This window comes from Lissotriton vulgaris, chromosome 1_1 (assembly GCF_964263255.1).
Source record: "Lissotriton vulgaris chromosome 1_1, aLisVul1.2, whole genome shotgun sequence".
NCBI lineage: Eukaryota > Metazoa > Chordata > Amphibia > Caudata > Salamandridae > Lissotriton > Lissotriton vulgaris.
This window is the reverse complement of record NC_141685.1, coordinates 227,185,919-227,200,663: the sequence shown is the minus strand read 5'-3', so window position 1 is coordinate 227,200,663 and position 14,745 is coordinate 227,185,919. Positions and strand designations below refer to the sequence as shown.

General features: G+C 46.2%; 1 protein-coding gene and 1 long non-coding RNA gene across 2 annotated transcripts in view; both read left to right on the top strand.

The window, feature by feature from the left end:
- Positions 1 to 1,658, top strand: part of LOC147741909 (uncharacterized) — a 79,592-nt gene extending 77,934 nt beyond the window's left edge. Inside the window, exon 4 of the long non-coding RNA XR_015299442.1 lies at positions 1,629 to 1,658. This is a non-coding gene — a long non-coding RNA (uncharacterized LOC147741909). The remainder of the gene's footprint in view (positions 1 to 1,628) is intronic.
- A 10,056-nt stretch (positions 1,659 to 11,714) lies between these two features.
- On the top strand, positions 11,715 to 13,272 carry LOC147741908 (uncharacterized). The gene is made up of 2 exons (XM_086925052.1): positions 11,715 to 11,796; positions 12,353 to 13,272. The coding sequence occupies exons 1-2, from the start codon at positions 11,715 to 11,717 to the stop codon at positions 13,270 to 13,272; spliced, it is 1,002 nt and encodes a 333-aa protein (XP_086781178.1).
- Positions 13,273 to 14,745: the final 1,473 nt, after the last annotated feature.

Genomic DNA, 14,745 nt, shown 5'->3' with positions numbered 1-14,745 from the left:
TGGAGAAGCCCAGGAGGAGCAGGAGGACAGAGATAGAAGCAGGATCTGCCTGGAGACAGGAAAATCCAGAGGCAATTAATTCTTCTTACAGTGGCGATTATATGTCTCAAAAAGGCACCTTGCAATCTTCTGCAGATCCTTATCAGACACAGAGGAATCCCTGGATCCTTGTCCCCTGTTCTTGACTCAATGTAGGTATCTCTCAGTGACAGGAGGAGAACAGTGTGACTTTCTGAGACGCTTCCCCATTAAAGCCGCAAGCTGGCACCGGTGAGATGGTCCACTTAAATACCCACCTGGGTCCCTAACTGAGAGGCCTACCAAGTGCCTGATCAATATTAAATGATGAGCAAACATCCAGACGCCTAAGGTTTCTCTTAAAAGAGAGACTCCATAAGCCTCTGTAAATTCCCAAGGGGCAGCGTTTACTCTGATGCGTATATTATGGCCCGCACACAAAGCCAAGGCTGCAGGTTCTCAGTTTTAACTTGCAAAAAGGCAATCTATATTGTTTTAGCTGCCATGATGCCACTTTCTTTACGACATATTCTGTATATTGTACTGGTTTAAAGGCGTGACTATATTGATGTAATGTTATGTCACCTTAGAACTTAATCTTGTAGAATAACTCATCCTGTTTAGCTCTCTGTAGTTTTCATGCACTGTCACTTTCTTGTGCCATATATCACCCTGGTTCTTGCAATGTAGCTGCTCAATGGTTCAGATCGTAATTATTTCTTTTATTTTTTTTACTTTAGAATTTTTGATGTACTTTTACGGTTGCGCACGTAGCCAAAAAAAAGCTTATTTCTGTTTGAAATGTCTTTACTCGAGCCCTCCCTTTCCTTCTTTATTTTTCTTTTCAAGAGGAGCATATTAGAACTCTAACAGAGTAGAAAGGAAGCTACATCAGCCATAGGGACCACATATTCAGACACTACCGAGAAGTAGCTTAATGGCACCCTAGGCCATCCAGAAACTATCTAGAATGCAGCACCACTATAATTAAACAAACAGTGCTCACTGAAGCTGTTCAATTCCCAAAAGAACGAAGGCAGTATTAGACATAAGCAAGAGAAGCAGCTTGTAGCCTACCGTCCCCTCAGAGCCACAACGGGAGAGCAAAGAGGCACCACCATCATTTTATGGTCCCTGGACCGTCCGCCAGGCAATCTGAATGACTGCTTATGGTGGACAAGTGGTGGACAGTCTTGTAGTCTGCCATGGTCAGGAGACATTTCCACCCTCCATCCTAATGCGGAGGGGAAAACTGGCAGTCGGCGACGGGAGGACCGCCGCCGCATGGCTGGCTGTGTCGGTCCTTCCACCATCCTAATCGACTCCTCAGTACCCCCCTGTAAAGCCCTACAGCCCTCAGGAACTGACAAGGGCACAACAAAAGAACAGGTAGTGCTGGGGAAAAGCCAGGGAATTTATGGGTAAATCCCTATTCCAGGGATAGAAAGAGAAAACCGCTGTAGGAAGTGTGAGCAGCACTGGAGAATGGGCACAATGGGAGGAGGAAGGAGAAGAGGAGGAAATACCATATTTAATTCCCAAGTGATGTCCTTTCCTTGCTGAAACAAATGCAAATATAATGAACTAATTAGTTTGTTGTGTTTTTACAGTGGAAATTAAAAAATGCACAATGATGGCAGAATGTATAGGCCAAGACATCATCAACACTATACGGAAGATTGCCGGCTTCAAGTCCTCCTGTTGTTCTGAAGACTTGTGCAACAATGCACCGTTGACAAAAACAGGAATTCCAAAGTCACAGCCATCATAGATTCGGAGCAAACGACGACAGTTAAACAAGTTGGTCTCTGAGTTTAACACAATCGTGCGGTACACATCTACCCTCGTGTCAAGAATACAATTCTCTAGTTTTCTTTGTCAAAGAAATGACGTTATTGAATAAGTATTCCTTATTTTTTTCTGTAATTATTATTATTCCTGGCATTTCCTTTTCAGTGGGATGGAAAGCCCTATAATGCTGATAAAGCTGATGTCAACAATATATCCAGCATGTTTCTTGAAAGACCCCTCAGCTTGTTTTTTTGAAATCTGCAAATTCCAATTTTATCATTTTGAATGATTATTTTTCTAGACTTCTTTTCTGCTTCTTCTCTGTAACAGTGTTAACTTTTGAAAGTTCTTTCTGACTGCGCAGCTGCTTAGTCAATGTAGGATTGTATTTTTCCCACCAATTATATTTTCTCCATAAACTTAGCTTTTGTGATTAAACTCTCAATATTAACCTGAAAAGAAAGTCATTGTCTTGATTCAGACTCTCTGAGCATGGTAGCGTGGTTGAATGAATGGATGATGGGAATGTAAGAATGTGTCAATGGATAAGAATCTCACTGAGAGCCTGGTGAGGGAGTTCATGAATTAATTCATAGATGAATTCTCGAAGAAGTGACTGCATGGATGATGGAGGATGAAAGGGGTGACCATAAATTGATGGATGGATTAGTGAGTATACGGATAGACTCTCTCAGCATTTTATTATTAAAATACTACAAATTACCAATATTATGTTAGCTCAATAGTTATAACAGGATACGGCACCAAAGTGCCAAGAATGCCCACAATATATTAGGAATGACTACCATGATGCACATGCAAGCATAAGAAAGAGGTGAACAACACTCTCAAGAATGGCCACAATTTTGCCAAGAATTATCACAATTACATGTTCAGAGTTGTCCCATCACTCATGAACCCTTCATGTATTGTCAGGGCTGCTCCATCACTCATTAATCACAACAGAATTCTTAGATCCCCCCATTACTCAGTAATCATTATTGCATGTTGATGTTTGTCCCACAACTAATTAACCATGAATGAATTCTGGGATTTGAGCTCGCAAAACTAGAGCATCTGTTCAGATTCACACCAACATTAGTGCTATTGGAAGTGTCATTATCTTGTTCGGTACCACAGTTTGCAGGACTCCATCCCAACAGCCTGTGGCTCCCTTACTTCATTTTAAGGTGGGAGAGCAATCGGGAACTTATTTATGAGATCCCTGCTTCATGTGTGTACGTAAAGTGGTACATGTGTGATGCAGGGTTATCATAAAGATTTATGAAGCCATGGAAAGCCACCCTCATGAATCAGGAGTACGGTGACGCAGCGCAAATCACAGAGTTATCTTACTCTGCACCCAGGAGGCGTTCCATGGGCGTCGCGTTGGGTCTTCCTGTGCAACACACAAGGAATTTAATGCCGCCCCAGATATTCAAAGTGATGTAAACCTGTAGAAGCGTCAAATCCATACGCCTACTTTTTTTCTCTTTCCATGTTCGCTGCATTATGCAGCACACATAGAAAGAGGAACACGCCTCTTAGGATTTTGTTTGTGAGGGAAGGTACCCCTTCCACTACAAAAGCAATCCTCCCCGCAACAGAGACACCTTGTACCAAGGTGCAAAGGTGCTGGCATGTGTCCCAGGGGCCGATTACAATGGTGTAACACGGCTGTGGCAACCGTCATGCCATCGTAACCTGATTTACCCACCACCAGATTACAATGGCGGTGGGTAACGCAGTGCACAGAAAGTCCGTCCGCCACTTTTCCGCTGGTCGGCGGGGCAGACCTGGGCCTCAATATGGTGGCAGTGCCTAGCAGGCACCGCCATCCATATTAGGATGCTGGGTTTCACAGGACTTTCCATTGCAGCTCTGCCGCCATGGAAAGGCTGGCAGGGAATTGCTTTGGAGGCCCGTTAAAGGGCCCCCGGGAGCCTGTGGGGTGGACGGCTGCACTTGGGAGTACCTATAGTACCCCCCTACATTGCCATGACCAAGGTGTCAGGCACATCGCTGTGCCTGCCATGTTGTCCATGGCAATGCACAACAAGGCTCTTTGGCACTGCAGTGGGTGCTGCTTACAGCCACACCCACCGCAATGTCAAATATGCAGAATGCTACCACCAGGGCGGGCGGTCGCATCCAATTAGCGGTGCAGGACCGCCGCACGTCTGTTGGCCGGTCCCAGCACCATGAGGATGGCGGGCGGACTAAAGTACGCCCGCCTTCCTAATCAGCCACCTTGTTAGGACTTGATGGAAATACTGCCATTTTACATTTAGACGGGTCTTTCCTTTCCTAAAATTTCCTTCACTTTTGCACTATGATTTCTGAAACATATTTGCATCCATGACAGTCTGGATTAGTTTCTTGGAAACTACACTTGCTTACAGAATCAACTTCGCAAGAACACTATCATGCTACCTTGACACCATCTACAAGGTTTATACACACGTATAAATGTTCTTATTGTTCTTTAATCTTTGGTGACATACCTATCTATAACACACAAGCAATGGCAGCCTGATCAAGATCTCAGTCCCAGGCAAGGATGGCTTTTGTTATAAAAGACATCAATTTCCAGGTGTTGGTAGAGGAGCATTTTGTAGTCATTTGCAAGTTCTCTAAACGTTGATGCTTTGGCCCAGCAGTTTCCTGATATGTCCAGCTTGTTACCAAGACAGGGTCTATATTCATTCCTATCAGGTAATGGGGTTGGATCATCCAGAATGGGGATTCTTGGCAGAACACACACACACACACTAAAAATGCATAGGTTAGGTACACAGTAGGAGTATGCCAGATTGTTATATTTTGTTATATGCTTGCATATATACGTTGTTTAGGCACATTGGTGGAATATTTTATTCTGTTTACTGTCCTGATTCCTTCATTTGCTACTGTCTATTTATCATTGCAGAAGATATCTTTTGTACAAGAATCACGTTGGTTCAATAAACATTGACAACGTCCATCTGTGTACTCTGTATATATTTGTCTGAGAGAAAGAGAGCACAAGTGACTAAGCAAAAGGGCTCCAGATCTGTTCCCACGATTCCTGAGGGATCAAGGTTGTTATGTTCAGTGGAGGCCTGAACCATTTGCTACCTGTATAGGTTAGGGGGTGCTCATATTGGCACTGTGAGCGAGCTAGCCTATGGGACAACATATCCTGAGGGGACGCTTGGAATCAGTCTGGCACCATTCCGACATTTGTGCTGTCTACAAATGCAATTCCTACTGTATAGTAGAAACTACACAGCAGTGCCTACTGCCAAAACGGCACCAGCACTAGCAGAAAGAACAGGAATGCACTATATTGCTTAAATACGATGCATTTCTGCACTTTCAATTTGATGTAGGGCAGTGCAACAAGGTGCCTTGTGGCACTGCAATAAAACTACTAATGTACAACAAAAGCAATTCACAAACGTATGGAAAGGGGCGACCATTCGGTCCCCCCGAACGTATGGTGGAGTACCCCGATCCCCCCGGGAGGCCATCTTGGGCGGGAGGCGAGTCTCGGCTGGTATGCCCGAAGCGGCGTAGCCGGGGCGCGCCTTTTCCCGCCCTGGAGTGGGTTGTCCTAGACACTGACGCGGCCAGCCACGCCCCCGGAGGCAGGCGCAGGCGGGTTTACGCCCGCCCGAAGACGAATAAAAGGAGCAACAAGCCAAGAAAGCATCCTCTTGTTCCTGTGCTCTGAAGCTGCACCTCCCCGCTGCACGTGAGCTCGAGACGGAACGAAGAGCCAATTTTGAGCGTTGTAATCTTTCTCTTTGTTTTTACAGATATCCTCGCTTGAGAATGCCGGGCAAGAAGGTCGGAAAGCGGGTCGGGACCGATCAGATGCTCCGCATGCTCATAAAGGAGGTAGCCGATTTGAAGAAGCAGATGGCGGCTAAGAACGGGGAGGGAGGACCGAAGCGAGTCATCGGACCAGCTTTGCCAGGAGTAGTCCCTAGCGGGAGAGGCAAGAGGTCCAAAAGGGGGGCACTTGGGGGGGAAACCCCGGTTCCCGATACTCCACTGGAGGAGCCAACTTCGGTTCCGAAGGAGGGGCATCCGATCCCCGTGGTGGTCACCCCCGTGAACGGGGAGGATATGCCTCCCGAATTGGCGGCGCAATTAGCAGCGTGGTTGGGAAAAGATAGTGAGGGCACCACGGCTGACGACGCCCGGGCAGTAATGAGACAACTGCGGGAATCTAGAGAGGCTGCGAAGGCACCATCTTCTGTTCCCCCACAGGTTCCGGTGGCTGAAAATGCAGCAGGCCCAAGTTCGGCAGCAAATGCAGCATCTAGTTCAGGTAAGCGGCCATTGCCGATTGCGGGGGAGGGGTCTGTACCTTCACGAAGGGAGAAAGTTGCCCAGCATGTTCCACTGGAAATTAAGGAAAATATTTGGGCGGATAAGTATGTGAACATGTTTTCTTTGCTTACCGACCATTACGAGATGGAGCATGTGAGGAGCCAAAAGGAGCTCATGCATCCGAGTGTTTGGCGCGCAAAAATGGCCGCCTTTAAGGTTGACGAAAGCATAGGTACTTGGGGCAGAGCGTGGGGCATTTTTACCTCCATCATGGGTGAGCGCAGGCCCGAGTTGTTGACCGAGTTGCCTATTTATCAGTCACGTATCATGGAGTATTCTCTGGCGTACGAGGGCAATCAGTGGTTCTGTTATGACAATATTTTTAGAAAAGCTAAGGAGCACGACCCAGTTCTAACATGGGATTGTTTCGACTCCATCTCGTGGCAGAAAATGGAGAGTTCAGGAATGTTAAAAGTGCCATTGTCAGGGAGTAACGGGGGTGAATCTTCCCGCCAATCCTCTGGGACACCCTTTCGGACGGGTGCAGGTAACGAGCACCACTCAAAGTCGAGTGGCAACGCAGGTAAAAGGGGGATTTGTTGGAATTTTAACAGGGGAAAATGTACGAGGCCCCAGGGGTCATGCAAGTTCAGACATGAATGTGGAGGGTGTGGGCAGTCATCCCATCCTGAGTCCATGTGCAGAGCCAAGACGGGTGATAACGGTGGTAGGGGAAGCGCCAAACAGGTCTGAAATAGTCCGAGGGGCGCCTTTACCTACTCCAATTGATACCATGGCAATGATTCCTTGGCTCAACGAATACCCGGATCATGCTGCCGCTGGGGTGTTGCGGGACGGGTTTTCATATGGTTTCCGCATCCCAGTGGGGGATTTTCAGGGTGTAGCAAACTGTAAGAACCAACTGTCTGTCTTGCAGCATACGGCGGTGGTACAGGTAAAGATTGGGAAGGAGGTGACTCGAGGTCGTGTCGCCGGTCCATTTGATTCGCCACCGGTTGCTAACTTTGTTTGTTCCCCTCTAGGGGTGGTCCCCAAGAAGGACCCGGGTGAGTTTCGGCTAATACATAACTTGTCAGCCCCACGTGGTCTTTCCGTGAATGATGCGATAGACCCGGAAGTGTGTTCGGTGCGGTACGCATCTTTCGATGAGGCCGTCGCCATGTTGAATCGCCTGGGGCCCGGGGCGCTGATGGCAAAATCAGACATCGAGTCAGCGTTCCGGTTGCTCCCGGTGCACCCAGACGATCAGCGTCTCCTTGGTTTTATGTTTCAGGGTCGCTATTACATGGATAGATGTATGCCAATGGGGTGCTCTATATCCTGTGCCTATTTTGAAAAGTTCAGTTGTTTTCTGCAATGGGTATTCACAAGGAAGACGGGTTTTCAGCATGTTATGCATTATCTCGATGACTTTCTGTTCTTGGGGGCAGCCGGGGATCCTGAATGTGGACAGGCCTTACATGAATTTTGTGTCTTAATGAATCATTTTGGTGTGCCATTGGCGCCAGGTAAGACTGTGGGTCCCTCAACTCTGCTCGAGTTTCTGGGGATCGAGCTCGACTCGGAAGAAGGTTGTTTTAGATTACCCAGGGAAAAAGTGTTAAAATTCAGGACATCCCTTGAAACATGTATTCGTGCGACGAAAGTAAACCTGCATCAATTGCAACAAGTGGTGGGCCAGTTGAATTTTGCCCTGAGAGTAATGCCAATGGCCCGCCCCTTTTCCCGCTCGATTGCACAAGCCATGGTCGGCCTGAAGGAAGGACATCACCGCACGAGGCTCTCGGCTGAGGTTCGCCAGGACATGCGCATTTGGTTGGCATTTCTGGCGGATTTCAATGGTCGAATTGTCTGGAACAAACCGGCGGTGTCCTCCGAGGAGCTGGGGCTGTGGACAGATTCGGCGGGGAGTATAGGTTTTGGTGCCATTTTCGGGACACAATGGTCGGCTCAAAAATGGCCGTCATGGTGGCATGAGTGTGGGCTCACGAGTAACATTGCATTTCTTGAACTCTTCCCTATTTTGGTGGCCTTGAAAACATGGCCTGAGGGGTTCCGGGATCACTCTGTTGTGTTCTGGTCTGATAACATGACCGTGGTTGAGTGTATCAATAGCCAGGCAGCACGTTGTAAATGGATCCTGAGACTGCTCAAGGAAATTGTGCTTTTATGTATGCAGTTGAATGTGCTCTGTAGGGCGCGACATGTCCCGGGGGTGCTGAACCAAGCAGCTGATGCGCTTTCTCGTTTCCGTATGCAGGCCTTTTGGGGTTTTCTGCCCACAGCGGACCCGGTGGTGGCCCCCTTTCCCGAAGCTCTTTGGTCTCTCGGTGCCCCGAACTACAAAACCTCGTGGGAGAGAGTTTAGCACCCAGGACAAGGAAGGCATATGAAGGGGCGTTTCGTTCCTATTGGTCCTTTTTGGGTTCTGCTAGGGGGGAGCTTTGGGGTCAAGAAGAGCTTGTCGTAAAATTTTTGCTGTCTTTACGTCAGGCAGGCAAATCAGTAGCTACGGCCCAGAGGCATCGAGCCGCCATTTCCTTTATGGCAAGGGCTCATGGGATCCAGGACCCGACAGCGTCTTTCGTTGTGCAGAAAGCGCTCCGTGGGTGGCAACGCCTGGAGGGCCGCAGAGTAGATGAGAGACGCCCTATAGGTTTGGATAGGTTGGCCCTGTTATTAGCTGTACTCCCTGCAACGTGTTCATCCCGGTATGAAACGGTGTTATTCCGAGCCGCTTTTGCGCTAGCATTCCATGGGGCTATGCGGGTAAGCGAACTAGTGGCAAAGAACAAGCAGGATACTATGGGGGGACTGTGCCGAGAGCACATTCAGGCTAAGGGGGAGACGATAACTGTCTCGTTTGTCAGGTCCAAAACCGATCAGGGTGCGATGGGGGACTGCATAATCATACAGAGGATTCCCGGGTCTTCCATGTGCCCTGTTGTTTGCGTGGAGGAATATTTAGCGCAGAGGTTGGCATCATGGGGGGGGGGACCTTGTTGAGGCACGCTGACGCCACCCCACTGACGAGGTTTCAGTTCCAGCGGGTGCTTGCGATGTCTATTTCGGCCGCGGGTTTGAACCCCGGCGAGTTTGGGACCCATTCCTTTCGGATAGGGGCTGCTACTGAGGCTACAGCCAGGGGTCTGAGTGTTGAAAAAGTAAAACGTTTGGGGCGTTGGTCCTCGAACTGTTACAAAAGGTATGTGCGGTTGCACATGTTGTGAAGCTGTAATGATGTACTCACGCTTCTTGTTTTTGTTTGGTTTACAGTTTCGCAAACTTATGAGGCGGGGCGGACTGTGCAGTCAACCCGACACCTGGGAACCAGCGGTCAGACATCACCGGCTGCGAAAAGAGAGGTGTGGGTCGTGGGCCACTCATACGTGAGGCGTGCCGCGGACGTATTCAAAGCAGGTGACATGACTCACATGGCTGGGGAATACGGGTGCAGGGTGACCTTCTACGGAAGGGGCGGGCTCTGTATTGACCAGTTTCAATCATTTTTCGAGGGTTTGTTAGGGCGGACAAGGTCACCGCCGTTTATAATCATAGTCCACCTTGGGGGCAACGATTTGGTGGCCACTGGTAGACGACTTCTTCTTGAGGCGATGCTCTCCACAGTAAGTTGGTTAGCAAGAAGAGTTCCAGGGTGCACTATTGCATGGTCCCATATGATTCCACGGAAAGTGTGGCGGGGGGCGATTTCGGTTTCTGCTCTGAATCACTCAGTGAAAAAAGTAAATAATAAATTGGGTAGATTGTTTCGTTCAAGTACTTTGCATTCTATTCCGCATGGTTGTATCAAGGGGGATAGTATGTATTTGGGGGATGGGGTCCACTTGTCCCGGATGGGCAATGAGTTACTCATAGGTGACCTCATAGCTTGGCTAAAGAGTTTAAAACATGACCTTTAGGCAGGAGTTGTTGTGGGGGGTCCGGATAGCCGGTCAACTATCCGGCCTGTGGCGGTAAGGTCATGATCGGTGAGCAGTAATTGGAAGATCCCTATGGGGGGGGCGTCACCCATTACGGATGGGAGCGCTCGGGGGAGGTGGCCATTGGCCCCTCAACGGGGAGGCGGTCCCTTCTAAGGATGGGCCGCCGGAAGGAAAGGAAAGGCGGTCAAGGCCCCTTCCTGCATAGGAGGGACTACGGGCCCTCCTGGGGAATTTCCCGGGGCCAGGACATCTGCGACGGCAGATGGGGTAAGTTGTGTGGAGTTTGGGAGGGGGTTTACGCTACCTTTTAGACACCTCACACGAGTCCTCGGACGACCGTTAAATGGCGTCGAGTTCATTGGGGCCCCCGTCAAGTCAAAGGGAAATTGATAGATGCACTTGAGGTACGCCTCTGTGCGGTCGCCCCTCACAAGTGAGGGGGGTATTTCTGGTTTAGGGATCTGACACCGGTTACGACCTTGCCGTTGGCCCTTAACGTTAGGATGTACAATTTCAAGTTAAATGTTTTGTAGGATGTTAGTTCGGCTAGGAGAACCTTTGTATTAGAAATATGTTAAGGTTAGCCAAACATCGTAATGTGGAAATGAAATTGTACATAATATGAAACTGTTATTTTAATGTTTTGATTTTGTTTCATATTTTAATAAATACGTCCGGGAGGGTCACTCCCTCCCGCCTTCCAAAAGTTCAGAACCGTTTCCGGTTTCCCATCCTTGGGGATTGTGTCGAGAGGGGGTGGTGGGTATCTCAGCCATATATGTGGAGGTCAATGCCTCTGCCTCTTTTACATGCAAAAGTTATACATTTTATCTGTAAATGCGGGAGGACAGGAGGAAGTGTCTGGTAAATGGGGGAAACGTACTACTAAATAGAAGGAATTAGAAGGGGTTTAGGAAAGATTAATAAGGGATTTATGGGTAGATGCATCAACTTTTTTTTTTTTGCGATTCCTTATTTGCGAAAAATAAGGAATCGCAAATAAGGAATCGCAAATGTCAATTCATCATTTTTTTCGCAATTTTTTTGCGATTCGGTAAAATTTGCAAATTTTACCGAATCGCAGTAAAATTGCGAATTCTTAATTGCAAATTCGCATTTTGCGAAATTACACACATGATGAATCTCATTGAATCAACTGCCTGAAAGCCAGTACAGCAATTAGGCACAGCTGCTCCCTTTTTTGAAGGTGAGGTTTGGCAGTTTGCTTTCCCAGGAGGTTGCTGCTGCAGCGTGTGCCTGACAAATCTTTGGAAAAATGGAAAATGAGAATCCTGTTGAAGAGGGGCCAGCCAGCAAAAGGAAAATTACGTTCTCTGATCAAGAGTTGGAAATTCTTATTGAGGAGGTGACTGCAAGACAGGTAGAGCTTTTTGGTAAGCTGTTTCTGAAGGTTCCTGAATCTGTTAAAAGAAACCTATGGATTGCGATACAAGCAACGGTTAACGCAGTTGGAGTGGCACATCGTGACATAAAACATTTACAAAAAAGATGGTATGACCTGCGCAGTCGTGCAAAAGAGAAGCTAGCAAACAGGATTAAATCAGCAAAGAAAACTAGAGGTGGAACACCCAGGGATAGACCCAACACCCCCTGGAAGACATGGTGGAAGGCACACTGTTGACTGAGGCTGTAGTTGGAGTGATAGACATTGATACTTCTGAGATTCCAACTCCTTCTGAAGGTAAGTGAATTGTATATGTTTTTGATTGTCTGAATGGAGCTTAGAAATTGCAAGAGTCTTGTGAAAGTAGTTGGATGAACAGCATTGTATTTCTGTTGTGTATGATATCTTATCTGTGTGTTACCAGCAACAGTTATTTAATGTTAGGAAAATGAAAGCAGTGCATTATGGGAGTTGTAGTTTTTACAAGTCCATCATGTACACAAACAATAATTTGTAATTTAAACTTTATTACTATGAAGAACTATTAAGAATGAGACTGGGATCATGTGATTGTGTAGAATGTCACATTGTATTCATTATTTTAATGAAAGTGCAAACTTTAAATAACTCTGGGCCCGATTCTCAGAACTTACTTAAGACAAAATCCTAAACTTACTACTTTTGGTATTCACAGAAGTTAGGATTTTGTCTTAAGTCTGTCTTAAGTCTGTCTTAAGACAAACTTAAGACAAAATCCTAACTTCTGTGAATACCAAAAGTAGAAAGCTTAGGATTTTGTCTTAAGTTAGTTCTGTGAATCGGGCCCATCATGTTTGCATTTTTTAAACCATAGAAGCACTGCAGGAAATAATTGAGCAGGATTTGAGGGATTTCAACAACCAAGAAGTTCAAGAAACAGAAGAGGGAAATGCCCCCAGCACATCAGCATCCAAATCACAAACAGGGGAAAGACAGAGAGTGCGACAACTGCTGCAAACTGATTCTGAAACAGAGCAGAATGACAATGTAGCTGAAAGGCAACCTCAAAGCACTCCAACAGTCACAAATAGAAGGCTGAGAAGGCGAAGGAGACTTCAGCATTTTTCTTTCCACCGAGGTAATGTGACCCAAAGTGGTCAATTTGGAGAGGGTCCCATCACTGGCAATCTTGTGGAAGACAAAATCCTCAAGGTACAGCGCCTGCAAGGCAAAGACATTAGAATAATTAAAGGTAAACTTGGACATATCAGCAAACAAATGGGTTCTTTATCGAACAGTATGAATAAAATGATAAATGTAATGAAGACAGGCCATGAAACATCTTCATTGAAGCTTGACCGCATTGACAATTCTTTGGAGACCATGTGCACATTGATGCAAAAACAGCAAAATATAAGTGGCAAAAGGCAGGTACGACTTCTGACCAACATGCAGGCTCATAACAGGCAAATGGCTCGCCTTTCCAATTGTACAAGTGGCCTCTGCAAACAGACCCTTTCAACCCAGGTACTCTTGATGAAAACATTTGAACATATTCAAAAGGGAATGGGGACTATCTATGACCCTTCAGGAAATTCACATTGTAATGTATCCCCAGGAAAGCAACTACCAATGGGGGAGAGTGGTGCCGGCAGTGCTGTGAGTGGCACACTTGAGCATTGCTTAAGTGGCACACAGCGTAGTAATAGAAAGCTGAATGATGCAAGTAATATGGCCATGCACAGTGGAAAAAATGCAGGGAAGGCATTAGGAGTGCGTGGCCGTAACAAATGACATTATGTCTGTGATGCCTCTTGATTGGTATTAATAATGTCAAAGTTGTCTATGGTTCAATAATTATCATTTCAGTATAAACAGTATATACAGTATAAAGTTTGTGATAAACGTCAAAGTCCATGAAGTAAATGCATTTATGTTTCACTTTCAATACAAATTTACATTGATTTCAAAACCAAAAAATTCAGAGTTAGTTTGCTACATCATTCAGAAGTAATGCTGTGATCTCTGCCCTTCTCCTTCTCCCCTCTGCTGCCTCTGGTCCATGTGCTCTTGCCTGTGGTTGAGGAGGCTGATTGTCATTTTGAGGTAAAACATCTTCTTCATCAAGTTCTATGCCTCTCTCAGTTGCTAGATTGTGCAGCATTGCACATGCTGCAACTATTTTGCAGCAAATGTCTGGTTGATCATGCAATGCTATTCAGAAAAAAAAGGGGGGGAAGTAGAGGTAAACATTAGCTAGGTTCGCCCTCCACAGCACTTACTTTACAGAAAAGATCTGAAACATTCGGATCCAGAGAACCTAGCTAGCTATTAAGACATTACACTATTGGGTCTGTCTTGAGAAAACAATAACACATTAAGGTAGGGAAAGAAAACTTTTTCTTTGTAGTCCCCTCACTCACCGGAGTTTCCTCACGGTGACATGCTTCATCATAGGGGCTTCCCAACCCGCTGCGGGTTGAGGCGTGCTACAACTATCGCAATTGCGTAGGAGCACTTTTTGTGAAAAGTATGTGTGGTGTGATGTGACAAAGGGGGAAGTGAAGTGGAGTGATAAAAGTTAAAAATATCCTACTAGTGGGCTAAACTAACTTTATTCAGGCTTCTAGCGGATACATTAAAAATGGGGTCGTTTACTGGGTAAGCTGGTTCTATTATGAAACACAGTGCCCTAGTAAAAAAGTCAACTAGTTTTGAGCTGTACCCCCCAGCTCTTCTTCAGGACTACACAGGGTCCCGCCCTGTGAGTACCACTCCAAAAAGTGAAAAATTAAAAGGAACAGTATGCCTACATTAATTTTTGGATATACATACTAATTTTCTTTCCCTACCTTAATGTGTTATTGTTTTCTTAAGACAGACCCAATAGTGTAATGTCTTAATAGCTAGCTAGGTTCTCTGGATCCGAATGTTTCAGATCTTTTCTGTAAAGATGATATTGCAATGCTCCACCTGTCTTATGAAGTATTCGAAAGCGTGATTTCATCACACCAAAGGTCCTCTCTATAACATTCCTGGTTGTTATGTGAGCCTGGTTGTAATGCTGCTCTTTCCTGGAAGTTGGATTTAGGTATGGTGTTGAAATATAAGACCTTACTGCATAGGCACTATCTCCTGTAATAGAAAACAATGGAATTTTAAAATTGCACAGAAGAAATGTGTGAAGATGAAGGGAAAGTGTGTTACAATTTAAAAATAAAATATTTACCAAGCAGGTATCCATCACCAAATTGACCTGCAAACAGT

Coding starts and splice junctions, on each gene's coding strand:
- LOC147741908 (XM_086925052.1), top strand. CDS start 11,715: ATGGTGGAAGGCACACTGTTGACTGAGGCTGTAGTTGGAGTGATAGAC. Junction 11,797..12,352: donor GATTCCAACTCCTTCTGAAG/GTAAGTGAATTG, acceptor TTTAAACCATAG/AAGCACTGCAGGAAATAATT.